General features: G+C 32.0%; 1 protein-coding gene across 14 annotated transcripts in view; it reads left to right on the top strand.

Annotated features, from left to right (window-relative positions):
- Pdlim5 (PDZ and LIM domain 5) overlaps window positions 1-18,599 on the top strand; it is a 207,961-nt gene that overhangs the window by 110,971 nt on the left and 78,391 nt on the right. For 4 of the 14 annotated variants that reach the window (XM_013363893.4, XM_013363894.4, XM_078021905.1 and 1 more), the window contains 6 exons: window positions 2,621-2,663; window positions 4,567-4,985; window positions 11,663-11,677; window positions 14,121-14,138; window positions 14,354-14,526; window positions 14,857-14,893. In XM_013363893.4, the coding sequence (XP_013219347.1) occupies window positions 2,621-2,663; window positions 4,567-4,985; window positions 11,663-11,677; window positions 14,121-14,138; window positions 14,354-14,526; window positions 14,857-14,893 (705 nt within the window). Of the gene's footprint in view, window positions 1-2,620; window positions 2,664-4,566; window positions 4,986-11,662; window positions 11,678-14,120; window positions 14,139-14,353; window positions 14,527-14,856; window positions 14,894-15,442; window positions 16,861-18,599 lie in introns of those variants that run through there. The other 10 variants (XM_013363902.4, XM_078021906.1, XM_013363897.4 and 7 more) reach the window with 10 other exon arrangements.

Below are 18,599 nucleotides of genomic sequence, written 5' to 3'. Positions count from 1 at the left end.
AGCTTACTGATCTTTTAAAATGTAACTACTACAATACAGATTTTGGTACATGTTTTTAATGTGAATGACTTATCTTTACTTTAACACATTTTGTGTTACTTTACTTTTTGGAGTAAAGATAAGTCAAGAGAATTTCAGCTAAGAGATTTCTGCTAAGAGAAATTGTCTGAGTACCCATGGAAAGTTGTGCATCTGCACAGGGTAGAACCTATGGCTGTAGCTGAATGTTAGCATCCATTTTAACTGAAGAATTCAAAATTTTTCTAAAATCATAAACTTCTATAAATAGTCATACAGGAGTCTTAACAACTCCCTGATTGGCATGTAATAAAATAAGGAACCTGGGGATGGGGACATAGCTCAGTTGATAGAGTGCTTGCTTTGCATGCACAAGGCTCTGGATTCAATCCCAAGGACCAAATAAATAAATAAATAAATAGTAAGGAATCTTTTCAGAATTTAATGATTCTATGACTCATTTGGTGGTTAGTTTTTAAAACAAGAAGACTAATTTTTATTACATCTAGTGTTGACAATTTTATTTGACATTTAATTACATGCCTGTCTCTTTTCCCCTCCTCGAAAAGGGTGTTTGTGTAATGAGTTCAGTCCTAGGTTTCTGAAGGCATGTTGCCCTTTCTTTCCCTGTCTTAATTCACGTCATTGCACTTGTAAGACGTTTTTATCAGGACACAAATTGGGCCCAAATTTTAAATTGCAGATTTAAATTTTTGTGTGCATTCAAAATTTCAAACTGTATTTCTATAGAACTTTACATGGTAAATTATGTTAGGACTCATTCTGTTTGTTCAGAACAAAATACATTTATTGGATCCCAAATGTAATGAAACGAACCATTCTGGGGCATTGTTGTTGCTTATACTCTTTAAATTAGAGCTAACAGCTCTAAAAAAACAAAGAAATTTGTTTTTTTAGACATAGAATATATGTATTGTATCCCATGTTTAAAGATCTAGCAACTGTTAAATATCATGTTCTTTTTCACCAATTGTTTTTATGTTTCAAGAAGTGCTCCATGTACTTTAAAGTGTTCAGATGAAAAAGAATACTGGCTTCTATGCTTTGGCAAACTTTCAGTAATGTTTTGGGTGGTTTTAATAAGTAAACCCTTTGCAATTACATCTTATTGTGAAATTTCAATGAAAGGAAGATTCCACTGTTCTGTACTTGAACTTGTTTCCTTTGCTTGTTATAATAACCCTTTCAGCTAAGAGAAATTGTCTGAGTACCCATGGAAAGTTGTGCAACTGCACAGAGTAGAACCTATTGCTGTAACGGAATGTTAGCATCCATTGTGGCCTTCCATTAGGTTAGCCAATTGTTCAGTCAGTGCCTGCCCTAGCGAACCAAATTAGTAGTTGTTGGAAAATTCAGTTGCTGCTGAATGTGTTGATCAGAGTTCATTGTTAGGTTATGCTCATGGAGATCCCATATCCTGTCCTAGTGTCTTTTAATTGTGATCTATTGTCTTTCTAAGTGAAACAATCTTTTGGTTTGTAGAATAAAATTATTATCACATAGTATTTACCTATTATGCTTACATTTCTTAAATTATGCACCTTATGGCTTATCCTCAGACTGTCTGATATGAGAGGAGTGTAATTGCTTCTGGCATATTAAGTATAATCTGCACCTTAGCATTGAGTAAAGTATCCCTGGTTTTCTCAATCATTGTGTTAGTTGAATATAGCTAGTACACAGTAATGTATAAAAACAGAGGGCTTCCATGCCTTCCAAAGCAGTTTACATGAACTTGAATTTTCTCATTTGAAAATGAGGACAATAATACTTTTTACTTTCATTATTGTCGTGATTATATAATTCCTCCAAACCAGTTGTTGCTATTTAGTTCACACTAACCAAAATGTATATAGTGCCAGAAAACATATGTTAAAAATAAAGTTTCACTTGGAATTTGTAAATATTCAATTTATATGCATGGATTTTTGTCTGTCTTTCCTCTCTGCCTTCAACACTCATTACTGATGACCTATTACATGCCAGGCACTGTGTGAAGTTATAAAGATGGCACATTCTCATTGCCTTTATTAAAAGTATAGCCTAGTGGAAGAAATCACTATTTATTTCTTAGAATAGTAAATACTTTAATTTGACAAACACTTAAGAACATAAATACAAAATACTCATTCAGTGATTCAGTTCAACCTGAATCATCATCACAGACCCAGCACCCTGTGGATATGTTTATGGATATTAGGAGAAAAGGCGGATACTGCTAAAGATTAAGATTCAAGTTAGATGGTTGAGGAACCTCTCAAGGTTTAAGGTGTCATGTTTTTACCTTATGCCTTAAGAGGGGGAATAGCCTCAATTTAAAGATTGAAAAAGGGGTGTTAGCAAACAAGATTAATGTTTATCTTTCCTCATTTGAGTTTATAGTGAACTGCTAATGAGTACTTTGTGTGTAAGGACGTTGGTTCTTGCAGTGTTGACTTAATTATGAATAGACAAAACTAGGAATTATGAAAATATAAATTCTGGTGATATACCATAAATCAATATATTATAATAAACTATATACTAATAAGAAATTATAGGTTTGCAAAAATTCATGGCTTTTTTTTCTTTTTTTCCCCAGAGCATCTGCAACACCCAAGCCTGAACCAGCTTCTGTTCCAAAGGTGCGTTTCTAATCTAGCATCAGTAACTTACCACATGATTGTTCCTCCTGAGTTTCTGTAATTTCTATTTTTGTCTCAGGCCATACAGACCTTTAATTTATAGTCTTACAATTCCCCTCATTTTCTTTCTTAAAAATGAAGAGGAAGCTGGGCACAGTGGCACATGTCTGTAATCCCAACAACTCAGGAGGCTGAGGCAGGAGGATCACTAGTTCAAAGTCAGCCTCAGTAAATTAACAAGACCCTAAACAACTTAGTGAGATCCTTTCTTAAAATAAGAAATAAAAAAGGCTGGGGATGTGGTTCTGTGGTAAATCGCCCTTGTATTCAGTCCCTGGTACCAAAAAAAAAAAAAAAAGGAAGAAGGGGAAAATGGAAATCAACACATGCAGAATTATCATGTGTAATTGTACCTTTATTTTAAAACGTTATTTCTAAGGCCAATGTTATTAATAATTTATATCCAAATTTCTTCTTTTATATTTAATTTAAAATTTTCTATCTTTATTTATTTGTTTGCTAAGAAAAAGAAATGATTACTCAAAATGTGTATCATAATTAATCATTAATAACAACCAAAAATTACATTTCAGAATATTCTTCAATTAGGTTATTGGAAAGTACCCTTTTTTCTCAAATACATTCTCAAATTGTCCCAAACCATTATTTATCTACATTTGATTTATATTTTTTTAAGTTTCTCTCTTTTTTTTTTTTCCTTTTCATTGAATTACTTATTACATTGATTTACTTAGGCCTTAAGCTACTTATTTTTCTCAATTAGCTTTCTTGTTGTTAAGATTCATTTAGATTATTTTTTCTTAAAATTAAACATATTAGAGTTATCACTGTATGTTTTCTTAAAATTTTTCTTTTGAGATGGTAAATAGAGATTTATTTTTTAATATTATATAGGCTTAATTTGATTTTTAAAGAACATTAGTAAATATGCTTTGGGATAAAGATTGATAAAGTCTGTTAATCTTAGGAAGAATTGATCTTTCTTTTTTTAAAATATTTTTTAGTTGTAGATGGACACAGTATCTTTATTTTTATGTGGTGCTGAGGATCGAACCCAGTGCCTCACATTTGCAAGGCAAGCGCTCCACCACTGAGTTATAGCCCCAACAAGAATTGATCTTTCTTATGAGTTATTTTTTTCTTTGGCTGATGGTAATGAGGAAATATCTAAGATAATTTTTTCCTCTTGAAACTATTAAATATTTATTTTGGAAAATGGAAAAAATTCTATCTCTGAATCATATCTTAAAACATTCAGAGAGAGAGAACACGTAGATTATATGAGAAAAGACTTAGGTTTGTTCTTCTGTTTAAATTTTTAAAAGATTCTTTATTTAAGATAATTAGAATGTATATGTTTCTGAGTTAGATGAAAATTATTTCATCCTTCATTTTTAAATGGGAGAGTTTGAAATGTGCTGCTTCGGCATGAATCAAGTAATCGTACTGTAGAAAGAAATTAAACATGTTTGAAAGATGGAATTATAATTGGAGCTCTGGTTATTTTAAAAACATTTCAGTTAGCAATGTTTTGTTTATTATGGGGTATTTAAAAACTTCTCCTTTGTAATGTAGCTAATTGATACTTAAATGGCCTTGATGCTTCTTGATAGTTTCCCTGCTGTTTTCTAAATATTTTGGAATTCCTTTTATTTTTATAAATAAAAATATTCTTAGTATACACCTCCATGTTATGCATGCCGGGACCAGTTAGTGTGCATGTTATGCTATATCAAATCATTGTTTTTACTGGAAATGTGTGATATTTGAGCTTCTAACATAATTGTGTTTGTCTTTTTAAAAATCAGCTGTGTATTCTTTTCAGTGACTATGTTTGCATGTATTGGCGTGTTTTGTGTATGTTTATTTTTATTTCACATAGGGAGAACCTAAAGAAGTAGTTAAACCTGTGCCCATTACATCTCCTGCTGTTTCCAAAGTCACTTCCACAACCAACATGGCCTACAATAAGGCACCACGGCCCTTTGGTTCTGTGTCTTCACCAAAAGTCACATCCATCCCATCACCATCGTCTGCCTTCACCCCAGCTCATGCAACCACTTCATCACATGCTTCCCCTCCACCTGTGACTGCTGTCACTCCTCCCCCATTCTCTGCATCTGGACTGCATGTTAACGCCAATCTTAGTGCTGACCAGTGTTCATCTGCACTGAGCACTGGTAAAACTGCAGTTAATGTCCCACGGCAGCCCACAGTCACCAGCGTGTGTTCCGAGACTGCTCACGAGCTAGCAGAGGGACAGAGAAGAGGATCCCAGGGTGACATTAAGCAACAAAATGGGTAGGTGACTAAGGGGGCTTTCTGTTCTTATCAGAATTCTTCTTTTAGGTAATCTCCAAGAAACTCTTAATCTGAATCTTCCCCACATTCAGCTGTTACTTTAAGGAAGGTGGAGTTATGTTGCTTCATTAACATGTGGCCTTATATTACATATATACAACATTGTCTTCCAGGAAATTATGGGTTAATCAAAACCTAATTCTACATTTTAATGTGTTATGAACTGTGTAACATGCTGTGTGACTTTTCCTCCACCTCCTGGCACAACATTGCGCAGCTGGCACTTATAATGCAAGGCAAATCTTGAATCTTTTTTCCTCAAATTTTCCATCCTTTTATTGCTCACCAAAAGCTTAAACAGTGTGATTATAATTGTTCTCAGCTTATGTATGTCACCCTATAGGAAGGGGAAATGAAAAGTTTTTAAGAAGCCCTATCTCCCACGAAGTAGTGTAGAAAATAGAAAAGAAATTAGTTTTTGACACATGTCTATATGAAGGAATGCATGGACCAATACTCTTTAAAAGCAAATCGTAAGGACAGAACAACAAGGAATGTTTAGATAGTGTCCAAAGCATTTTATACATTTTTTAAAAAATGAATGAAAAATTTAGTGGAAACTAAATATATAATGTTAGCAGAAGTTTTTGAAAATTTGTTATTTCCTTATAATTTTTCCTTGAAAACTTATTGACTCATTTGAGCCCCACAGTTGTAATTTCAGCAACCGTAATTTATATCATTTCATTTATTTAGGGATTCAATGAAGGCACCTTAAAGCAAAGCCATTTACACAAAATCATTTTGATTTTTATTTATTTGACAAAAATGTACATTAAAAGGAAAATAATTTGTACACATGATGGTTTTCTCCCATGTCAGTTCCCAGGAAAATATAATTAAAATGATTGTGAGGATAGATCCTTTCTGTTAGATATAATCCCTTCCGAGAATGTTAATTCACATAATGAAGAAGCAGTGCTTTCTGCAGCACTGCTGCCATGGTAACTTGGGAACTTGAAAGAGAAAATGGCAGGGTTCCAGGTTGCTGCTGAGAGCGCAGGAGCTCTGCAGGAACAGCTACTGGGCTGTACAGATGGCTTTCTGGTTGTGAGTGGCTCAAAAGTTTTGATTTCTTCTTTAAAAGCAAACAGTAATGAAAAATAAGAGGGGACCTTTTAGGTTGCATCAGAGGTATTATAAAGATTTTTGTAAAATAAATGAATTTAAACCCATGGACATTAAATATGAAATGTTTAGCAGAAGATTTTGAAAATTCACTCCTCATTTTTCCTTTTTGGGTGTACACTTAAAAATGGTCTAAGTTACTAACTCATTTGAACCCATAGTTACAAAATTACATTTCAGTAAACTGTTGAGAAAAACTAGTGTCTTTCAAAGAATGTCATTTCTTCTTTCCTGTGAAGAAGAGGAACAGTACATGGGGTTGAGGTGTGTTTGGTTGTAAACTTTTTTTTTTTCTGTGTGTCTATTTTAAGATAACAAATTTTGGAATAATCAGAGTAGATAACTTGAAAAGATGCTGCCTGTTAAATACTAGCCCCACAAAGAAACTGAAACAGAAGTTTATTGTTTATTAAATTCCAGGTTCAGTAGGAAAGAAGCCCACTAAAGTCAAAAGTCTTTTCTCCTAACACATCTTGAAATGTATTAGAAAGTGTTCTTAATAGAAAATTGTAGAAGTAAAAAGCAGATTGAGGTTATAGATTGGATTGAAAACAAGTTTAAATTTTGTGCTTAATAAATTAACAACTCTGATGGTTAAATTTGAAATGATTTAAAACATTATTTTTGAGCTGAAACAAGGAAGTGATGTAGTTTCAGGGCCTTATGGTAGCTTCTCAGTCATTCAACAGGTGTTCGTTAAGCACATGCCTGGCGTTCAGCACTGTGCAAAATTTAGGAGAAAAGGGATTATTACATGTTTTGCATCATTAACAAGCAAATTACTGCTTTGCCTTTGCAAACTGGATGTGTTTAAAAATAACTTGATCTCAAATGTTGTCCAGATGTTAGGACAAGGAAAACTTGATTATTCTGAAAACAGAAGTGTGTTATCTGTGAAATTCAAAGACAAATCTGTAATGCTCCTTCTCTCACTATGTTTAGAGAAATAAAAAGTAAATCACATCCTTTATTAGTCATTGATTTGTCATCTTGGAGAGTAGATGTTTGGGGATATTGTCAAGTACTTTTTATACTTAAGTGTCGAAGTTTTTACTCTTCTATTTCCCAGATATTTATTATGTTGGCAGAATAAAATTCTTATAATATTGAGAGTTGTTGCTTTTTATTATTTCTTATTTTAGAAATCATCCATACCCATGACCAAATAGTTAAAAATTCAGAAGGATATAGAGTTAAATGCCTGAGTTATCTTTTTCTTTAAGGCATCATGAAGACTGAGTTTTTGAAAATGATTTAAAGTGGCTGTCTAGTTTGCCTCCCAAATTTGTATGATTGATAAACATTAGACACAAAAAAGAGTGTTTTAGTTAAGCATCATTACTAAGAATTAATTAGCTAATCATCCTAATATTATGAAATCTAGAAATTATATTGCTACTTATAGAATATTTCTTAATAATACTAGGTAATCACTCCTATTCCTTCTTACAAGTAATAATGATTAAGGCACTTCAAAAAGTTTAAATCTTTCTTCTACATGTATACATTATTGGTCATGGCATTCTGTTTTCTCTACTACTCTGCTTACTCTGAAGAGCAGAATGGGACTTTTTATTTTCCAGAGCAAAAGGAAAGCTGTTTTTTGTCAAGTAATTAACTAATTTCCCCTTTCATTTGTCCTTGCATTATAATGTGCCACTGCTTTCTGAAGGTAAGTCTCTCTGGTATCCCATATTAATTTCAATGTGGTTGGACTGCAGTTTCTTCTAACAGTTTTTATATGGTGTTTTGAAGAACCTGGCCTTGGAATATACAAAAAATAATGATGTAGTAGTAATATTTTAAAATGCTTTTATTTTTGCAGAAAACACACGTGACAAAGTTAGTATCCACATTACTGGAGAGGAAATATGGTGATTTATATATGAGTAAACAGCATGAATGCCCAATTTTTGCAAAATTAAATTATATTTTTGCAAAATTAAGTTAAATTTTGCAAAAGAGCTATAATTTAAAATAACCACATATAGTGTTTTGAATAAGTTTGGTTTGCATTGCTATGGTGAATTGTTGTGGTGAATTGCTTTATAGTAATAAATAGTAGTGTTTAAGTTATGTTATTAAATATATGTGGAGTTTGCTGTGGAATGATTGAAAAGAGGCAATGGTTGGGGGAATGTCATTTATATCAATCAAAACTGTTAGAAGATAAATATAGAAGAAAAAGCATAAATATTTGTATCACTAGTAAACAGCATATGTAAAACTGAATTAATATTAAAAGTTTGTGTTTCCTAGATTAAGTTCTCCAAGAAATTTTTTAGTGTTTTTTTTTCGTGGAGTTTTAATTGAGTAAATGTTTCTAGAAGATATTGATATTTCTATGTGCAGTTATATGTGTGAATGATAGACAGCCAATACACTATTGAAATCAGTTAAGAGAGATAATTGCCAGGTTTAATAAATGTCACTAAGAGTTGGCATAGGCATTGGGAATCACTATGGTATAACTTCAAACCTTGTTTTTGTGCTGTTTTAATATTGACATAAAACTGGTTAGTAGTTAGCTAGCTTTAAAGCTAAGGAAAAATCACATTATATAAGAACTTAAAATAATTTTGCACTAATCAAGTTATGATTATTCTGAGCATGTGTTGAAATTCTTAATCCATATTATAAAGTAAAAATGGAAATATGAGATATCTAACTTAGACATACCCAAGAGAATTAACTTTTCAGTTATTAGAGAACTCCTTTCTAAACAGCTATGGTCTCATTGATTGTATAGTTTCATGTTATTTATGTATAGGAATATCACACACCAGTGTATAATAAAACATTATCAAACCCTGATTTATTGTCTTTTAAAAGTTAACTTCTTATAAACAACAACTTTTGCTAGTTCCTGGGTTCCAGTATAACAAAAAATTTGATTTGGAAAGGGGGGACAATGGAACTTGAAAAAATTAAATTTAAACCTACAGATTAAATATAATTTTTAAAAATGCAAGATTCAGAGTCATTAATTTGTTGGGTATTACTATGCATTGTGTATTAGGTATTCTATGCATTGTGCTGTGTGTCTCTGAATATATTATATGATCTAATTCTCATGAGAACTGAATGTCAAGAGAGCACATAATTTTCTCAAGTCATGTGTCTTGTAAGTGATTAGCTGAGATTTGAGCTTAGGTCATTTAAAGCCAAATTTTGATGTGCCTTCCAATGTATCATCTGCTTTTGACTTGCTTTTTTTGTTAGTTTGAGTTAGTATTTGTTTTTATAATGACTATGGAGTTGAATCAAATGCTTATAAGTGAATTGATATTTTTTGTTTCTGTTTTTGTTTTGTTTTGTTTTGTTTTTGAGTAATAGAGGCATCTATCCCAACAACAAATCAGTGTCTACATAGTTTTCAAATTGCCTTCAAATATGTTAAAAATGATTCCTCTTGGGGCTGGGATTATAGCTCAGTGACAGAGCGCCTAGTATGTGTGAGGCACTGGGTTCGATCCTCAGCACCACATAAAATAAATAAAAAATAAAAATATTGTGTCCATTTGCAACCACAAATATTTAAAAAAATAAATCTCCTTACAAAAAGTCTGAAGGAGGCCCAGTGTGGTGACATATGCCTGTAATCCCAGCAGCTCCAGAGGATCCCAAATTCAAAGCCAGCCTCAGCAATTTACGAGACCCGGTCTCAAAATTAAAAAAAATAAGGGTTGGGGATGTAGCTCAGTAGATAAGTACCCCTGGGTTTAATCTCTGATACCACCCCAAAAAAAGGACAGAAAAATTGTAGTTCATTTCATAATTGAGGAACACAGGTTTCTTTAGATTACAATTTTCCTAGAGCAAGGTGAAGTGGGCAACACAACTAAGGCCAAGTTAACTGGCTGCTTTGGTGATAAGTTTGCCACTTCTCTGCACTATTCCACTTGAGTACATTTTTTTAACAATATGGAAATACTTGTTTGACATTAAAATTGGCATCTTTGGATTAAAATCAATCAGCCCTCCATTTGATGTCCTTTACCACTAAAGTTTGCACTAATCAAGTTATGATTATTCTGAGCATGTGTTGAAATTCTTAATCCATATTATAAAGTAAAATTAGAAATATGAGATATCTTATAAAGTAAAATTGGAAATATGAGATATCTAATATCTGCCTGTAACTTCATGTTGAGATAAAACATTTTCCCTCAGCTTTAAAATACCTATATATGTCTAAAATTGGTATCAGTTCAGAGAGATTATTTTGCAAAACTATTTCCTGTTATTTAAAATAGCAAAAAAGAGAAGAGAATGCTTTACACTATGACTGGCAAAGAATATAGACAGGCAAACTGTGGAGATCAACTTACTTCTGTGTCCCACCCTCATTGAGTGGAACCTAACCCTGTGTGTTAAGTTTATCAACTTAATTTAAAGTGGAATTATAGCCACACAGACCTTTTTAAACACTAAAGCTGACAGTCAGTTTTTCTCACTATGAATTTTTATTTATTCTTACTAAACATAATTGGAGGATTCAAGAACACTACAAGTTGTTCTTTGATAAATAATACAAAATTTATATTTTGTTTTCTATCCATAATGGAACGTGAATATATTTGTTTTTAACAATTCTACCCTTAATAGGCTATGTGAATGAATTGTTTTGACCTTCTCTCTATTCAGGTATTATTAACCCATTTCCTTTAGCATATCAAATCAGATATACTTTTCTGGGAAGTAATTATGTCACTGATAATACAAAGCTGTGGAGTTCCCACACCAATTCTGAAGTTACTAGGACTTGTTCATGATTGAGGGAGGTGAGACTGAGAGACAGGGAAAAGTATGAAAATTGAGAGAGAGAGAGCCCATTATTCATGATCTTACATCTTCATCAGACATTTTACATTTAAGAAAAAAAATGTTTTCCAGTAGTGTAACATTCTCTGGCAGTGTATGATAGGGATAATGTATGTAAAGAGATTACACTGGTGGTTAATATTATACTTCTCTGATATGAGACTGAAACATTTTCCTCTTTGTTGATTTTAAAAGTGATTGTAAGCAGAACTATTTCTTCATGTTTTATCAAACTATTTTATTCTCTGCCTTTTGTTAGGAATACTATTAATAATTTGAACTCATATTAAAGTGAATTTCATAAAAATCTGGATTTTTTTGTAGTGGATCTTTCTTGGTATTTAGTAACATGAAGACTTGAACTAGCATTAGTACATGGAATGATTTTCAGTTTTTAGAGGATAAAAAACATAGAACTGTTATCCTAGTAATAATAATAGGACAGAATTTTTACTAACATTTGTGCATTTTTGTCTACATTTGCATGATTATTTTGATGCATGGTATTTATAACATCTTCTCTTAAATTCATTGCTTTGAATTTTGCTATTTCATTTTTTTCTCTTACTATTCCTTTTTCTTCATCTCTGCTTGTGTTCCATCATCCTCGGAATATCAATCTCATCTTTATCACGTCTTTATTATGTGTATTATTCCTCCTTCAGTAATCCTGGCACTGTGTAAGTACTTATGGCTCATTTCATCATTGTGTGTAACTTTTCATCTTGCTCTCAACTTAATATCACCAGCAAATCTTATTAATATAATTTCATTACAAGAAGTTTCAAAAATGTTAAGGAGCATAAGAATCATGGTTTTCATGACAGAGAACTTCTTTCTTTAAAATTTTTTTTAATTGTAGGTGGACACAATATATTTATTTATTTTTATGTGGTGCTGAGGATCGAACCCAATGCCTCACATATGAGACTGGCACTCTACCACTGAGCTATAGCCCCAGACCCTCAGAGAACTTCTTATGAATCATTGGGTGTGTTTGGAACATCCACCCTTTAACAGTGGAAAAACTTACAAGCTAACTATGTTCAGGGGGATGGGTAAATGTTCTGAACAGTGTACACTGAAGTTAGAGATATAGTTTGGATTTTTTTAAAAAAAATTAAATGAACTTGCTAATTTTGAAAGTCCATATTTTGAAATGAATTACTTGCTCTTGAGAGTTAAGTTTATATTGTATCTCAAAATATTTTAAAATAAAATCATTAAAATTATTGTTTTCCTTAATCATAGTCATCAGAGTCAGAGTCTCAGAACCAGAAAATGCAAAGTAAATGTTTAGAAAATTCATATCACTAATATGAGACTTTAGCCATGGTTAACAACAAAGTCTAAGATAAATTCTACTTTTTGCAAGTATGCTGTAGCTAAATACTACTTCAATTGTGGCATTTTAGTATTTTAGTGTCTTAGCATGACAACATTGTTTTGTATTTTTATAGACAAAACCTTTTTCAAAAGATAAAAAAAAATCTTATACTTGAAATTGGCAGTATTTGGGAGTAAACTACGTTCACTAATTGTAGAGCAGTTTAAAACTATAATATTTAGAAGCTGAATGTAAACTTTTCAAGTATTACATAAGAGCTATTTTATATGTGCCCAAAACAATGTGTTTATGGAATAATCTCTATTTCCTAGTTTCTAAAAATTTTGTCTATTTTAATAAGGACTAGATTTTGTTGAGTACTAGTAAAGATATTTTAAATATTTTACTGCAGGGATTATGAAATTATAATTATAATAAGTCTTTTCATTTGGCGCATGAATGTTTTTGATTGTTCTTTTTATATGCCGATGATCCATCATCTTAGAAGACATGTTGTGATTGTTTTTTCTGATCATCATAAAATAACATGTGATGATGATCATTATTGGGGGCTAGAAACTGTAGAGAGCACTTTATGTACATTTTGAATCTTATTTATTCCTCAGAATAACCTTTAAAGATTTAATTCACAAGTCTCACATAGAAAACAGAGACTCAGAGAAGTGAACTAACTTGTAAGAAACACACTGAGTGGAGGATTTAGTGTTGCAACTTGATCTGATTCTAAAGCCAATGTTACTGACTTTAATTCTATCATGTTCTTTGTGGGGAAAAGATTCCAGTGTACTTGGGCAGTTTTGATAGTGTTACTGTTATAAAATGATAGCAATCACATGACACGCTGATCACACTGTGATGTTTCAGCAGTGAGTTAAACCTGGCAGATCCTGCCACCCACACCTGACCACATTGAGAGCACTTTTTCTACATAGACCTTTGGCCAATAGTCTTCTAAGCAAGACTCGTGTTACTTTTTCTCTTCTGAAATTTTAAATTTTAAATTCATAACTCCAACTGTTTGCATTTGTCCGATTTTGAGGAAAGAGAAACAAGGAGTGTTTATTATGTTCAGTAGAGCTTAAAGAATTAAAATAATATACATTGTAAATTCTTTAGTCTTTATGCTCTGCTAATAGAAAACTGAATGTTCTTAGCAAAGCTGGAGTTCTCAAACTCTATAGTTTATACCTCTCTTCAATATAAATTATTACCTTGAATCCTCAGAACAATGTAATATTCTTGCTTTATCAGTGGAAAACACTGATACTCAGTGAAACTGATTTGTCTAAAATCATACACCGAAAAGTGATAGAGCTACACTTTCAATCCTTTTCTTTTCAAAAATATCTCAGTGGTTTCTAATATTGCACAATCATCATCAGTATACTGATCCTGCCCAATAGTTTTATTCAGGATAAAGAGATCTATATATATAAATGAAGAAAATTAATTCTGACCCTTTTCAAAATTATGTTTGAAATTACTGATTTAGCCTGTACTAAACCAGTCTTGGTTCCTAGGCTTAGTGAAGAGGTGATCTAATTTTGATAACTCCCAACACATTCTACAGCATATTGATATTAAACTGTGGTTAATTCATAGTTCATACCTTTGTCTTATGTGGCATATGATGAATGATAGAAGTAATTTTCAGTTGTTTGATTTTGACTACTTTAGACTTTTCATTTTCTAGTTTCCTTTTTTCCTTATTATTTTCCTTTCCTTTTCTTCATGTTGGAAATCTTTCTTCTGCTGCCTTCTTCTGTCAATTAAAGGAAAACCCCACCTAAACGGTAATGTTTCTGTTGAATATGTTTTTATAGTGTTAGTTTATATGAACCTTTTAAGTACATTGTTTTTAACTGATTAAAGAAAAGCTAAGCCTATTTTAGAAAGGTACTTTTTAAAAAAAATTTGAGACTGGGACAGTACTTGCATAAGCAAGCTATATAAAAGGAATATTGAGGATTAAATATTTAAATAATTTTTTAAAAAATCTTTTCCCTAGGCCACCAAGAAAACACATTGTGGAGCGTAATACAGAGTTTTATCACATACCCACTCATAGTGATGCCAGCAAGAAGAGACTGATTGAGGATACTGAAGACTGGCGCCCAAGGACTGGAACAACTCAGTCTCGCTCTTTCCGAATCCTTGCCCAGATCACTGGGACTGAACATAGTAAGTGATCTTCTAGGGATCCTAATGGATGATATTCTTTGCCCCAGAGAATAGTACTTAGACTAATTTGGTAGTTACTGGAAAACAACCCTAGGACACTGTACTTTTAAATTAGTTATGCATAATATGGGTACTGCAAATGAGATGTCAGTCTGGGAGAGTTACATAGAGAAGAGAAGGAGTATTGAATAGTTAAAACCAATAGAACATGGTATAGAATTTTCTTAGTGGCTCTATGAAACTTGAGTGTTTGATATTGACACAGATAATTGCTTAAGAGATTTTGAAGTTAAAAAAGACAAAGTAATACTGCATATTTTCATATTTCAGTGAAAGAATCTGAAGCTGATAATGCAAAGAAGGCAAAGTAAGTTTCTTTATCTTTTTGTAAGTTGAATGCTTTTCTTTCATGAATGGTCTCAATTTGGTTTTTCGAATTTTCAAATGTAGTGAATGATATGGCATTTTGTCTTTGCAAATAAAAGCTAAGCATTTAACTGTGGTGCCTTTAGTGTGACCTAAATGTACAACTTAACAGCTTTTTAAAGTAGTAAATATTGTCTGGATCTTGGCTGAGGCATATTCTCTTTAGTACTGAAGTGAGGTGGGCCAAACAGTGTAATTGGGAATGCTTTGCTAACAGAATATATCTCTCTGAATGAGTTCATGTGTTGTCTTGCAGTCACTTTATTTTGGGCATAAAAATTGATGTTTCCAGGAGAGCTCTGTAGATTAATTTCTGTATTTCTAAAACTGCTCTACCTTTAAAATCTTTGCTATTTAACAAAAAGCTATGTGTAAGCTTTTATAAGGCATGTTTTCTGCATGATGGAATTAGTGTAGAATCTTTTCCTCTCTCTTTTTTATGACTCTTCTATCACTCTCTCTTTTTTTTTTTTTTCTCTTATTTTCACAGGGAAAAGATACCCCTTCACGTCTTTAGTCCCAAATACACAAAATTACGTGACTGGCACCATGAAGTTTCAGCACGTGCTCTTAACGTACAGTGATTTATGAGCCTTGCCCCCCAAGCAGTCAGCACATACCTTTTCATTCACTTTTTCTTTTTCAACTTGATAGCAAAATCTGTATTAAATTTGTCTGATGAAAAAAAATAGAAACTTTTCTATACTTTTCTAACAATTTCCTGTTGTCATGAAAATAAGGAAGATGAACATATTTTATGCTAGGTGGTAGCTCACAAATATAAAACCAAAGAAAATAATGAAGGCACTAGATCTAATCAGAAGATTTACATCTGTTTCTATTGTTACTATGGTAGAAACCTTGAAAAAAAGAATTATTTTCATAAGTTGGGTTTGTTTGGTTAGTTGAAGCAGAGGCATATGAACAAATAATGTCCTTGTCTAATTTGGAAAATACTTCCTTTAAAATGTGATTACTTTTCCTGAGATTACTTTTAAGTTCGTTATTATGGAATGGTCAAAGTTGATTGTACATTATTCCATGTACACAAATAGGAGGAGAAAAGATTAAACAGAGAGAACTTTGTTAGATAAGAGTCCATTGTAGATTTAGGTATCTTTTAAAACAGGCACTCTTCAGGGGGGTTGTATGAAGAAGAGGAAGCCAAGATTTGGCTTCTAAACATGGAAAGAAGATCGTACTCCTGTTTGCAATGGGAAAATACAGTGTTCTTTTGGGTTGGTTAGATTCAAAATCCTGTTTTCTACCAAGAAAATATATGTAAGCTGGTGGGTATTTTTATGGTATAGGAAATTTCTAGGTATTAACTATTAAAACATAGAAAGATAGTTTGCTTCACTTTTAAATCAGAGGAAAATAATAAAACACATTGTAATATGAACGATTCTGAGATTTCAGAGAAATATTTTACTTAGTGTTGTAAACTATTGTGTGTTGCTGCTATCCTTAGGAAGCAATGTTTTGGGCAGTACATGGAAGCTAAAAATCTATGAGAAATGCTTTCTGCCTTGTAATATTATATATTATATATATATTATATATTATATAGTAGATCTAAATGCAGTAATAAATGCGTTTGAAGTTTGGAAAATCATTGTAATAAAGTTGCCTTTAACTTAGCTTTGTACTTGTTCTGTTTCCTTGAGGCTAGTAACCTTGCTGTTCAGGACCTGTTACAATATCACAGGGGTAAAATCACTAATTACCTTGATATTTCTTTTGGAAAATGTTTTTAATTTTGTGACATTACTAAATGTAAAACATGGCAAAAGCCCACTTTTGTTTTCTCCTGAATTGTTACATTATTTAACATAACATCATATGTGAATAACATATATGATCACTTAAACTGTGATATGACATAAAATTATTCTTTGTGAATGATTACTGAAACTTCTTGCCTGCATTCAAGGATCCATTTATATTTTTCTAGGATATCTACACTTGAATGTCACCCTAGTAGGATAATTGCCTAATAACACAGAAAAACTAACATTAACTTTAGTTAGTGATTGGTTACTATTTAAAACTTCACCTGGTAAATGTATTTAAAAAGTAATTCTAGAATTTATTGTTGCTCATTTCCACTATACATCCAGATATAAGACGTCTTACTTTATTGCATCAGTTCTTCTTCAGACACCAAGCAGTTTTGCCCAATTGGGCTTCTTTGATCCTGACATCACTTCCAGTTATTACTCTGTCTTTGGCCTCTGTAAGAAAATCTACTTTCTTAGACTAGGCCTTCCTATACCTAATAATTCTTATCTCAAAAAATAATGTTTGAAAGAAGATTGAATTAAAGTCACATAAAAATAAATAATGTGAGAGAGTTAACATGGTATTTTCTACCAAGAACCAAATTTCTAAAATAACTACAGAATTGATAGAAAGAAGTACGAAAAAGAGTTTTAGGTAAATAAAAAAATTTTTTTTCCTAATACAGATAAGAGAGCATGCATAGAATTATGTAACTCAAAATAGGGGCTATTGAAAATAAGAATTTAATACCATGTATAATTAAAATTTTTAATGTATCATCACAAGAACAGACTTAGATTAATGAAATGATTCATATTTGAGTAGAAGGGTAAATTTTCAGCCAGGATCACAAAGGACATTCCATTTGACCCTGTCAGAAGTTAAATTCCTGAGCTCAATGGATCTTTGGGGACATCTTGTATTCCTAGCTTTAAAGCTAGCCAAAAATTATAAAAGCCTCTTACAAAAATGTTATTGTAAGTCTAATGGCCTAATTTATGACTTATTTTTGTTTGTCTCTCTTATACAGATTTTGTCCTAAGCTTTTCTTAAATATAAAGTTGGAAAGTTATTCTTTAAGAATTTTGAACATTTTTTTCCTTATAGTGTTTTACCAGTCAGAAATGGAATGTGTCTTTTTTGTCACCTCAAAAAAAATTGTAGAAACAGAAACACTTATTTTGTAAATTATATGCCATTTAGGAAGGCTCACATATATAAACATCTCAGAGCTTGTTGAATAGAAGTTATGATATTGGGATACAAAATAGGAGTTTCATCTACTATTCAGTATTATTCAAAAAATACAAAATGATATGGTTTCCCCCTAGTTGTTATCATTCTGATATGTATTTAAAATCATGAATCATAAATATTCATTTATTGTCTGTGTTCATTCTTCCAAGTAATTACTACATACTTACATGCTAGACACTAGTCTATAGACTACAGATACAGTAGTGAGTAACAGTTAAATATAAAAACAAGATGATCAGAGGCAATTTTGTTAGCAAGGTAATAAAATAGGCTAATGAGAAATTTGTCTTAGGCAGGGCAAGATTACTTTAGATTATGTGGAGATCAGAGGAGATGACTCTTTGGAGAGGAGAAGCTAGCTGAATGATGATTTTTGAGGTTGGTATTCCAGGCTGAGGAAACAGTGTGGAAAGTACTGTGGCAAGTACTCAGATCAGAAAGTCAGTGTAGCTGAAACATTCAGGACGGAAGCATGACATAAAACCATAGTTCTTAAGAATATGGGCAAATAACATATTTTCATTACTATCACAGCATTTCAAGTAGGAAATTATCCTGTCATTTCTCACTACTTTCAAGTAGAATTAGAAAAATGAAGAGTCAAGGAG

Source organism: Ictidomys tridecemlineatus, chromosome 9 (assembly GCF_052094955.1).
Source record: "Ictidomys tridecemlineatus isolate mIctTri1 chromosome 9, mIctTri1.hap1, whole genome shotgun sequence".
In the NCBI taxonomy this organism is placed as follows: domain Eukaryota; kingdom Metazoa; phylum Chordata; class Mammalia; order Rodentia; family Sciuridae; genus Ictidomys; species Ictidomys tridecemlineatus.
This window is presented reverse-complemented; position numbering and strand designations above follow the sequence as displayed.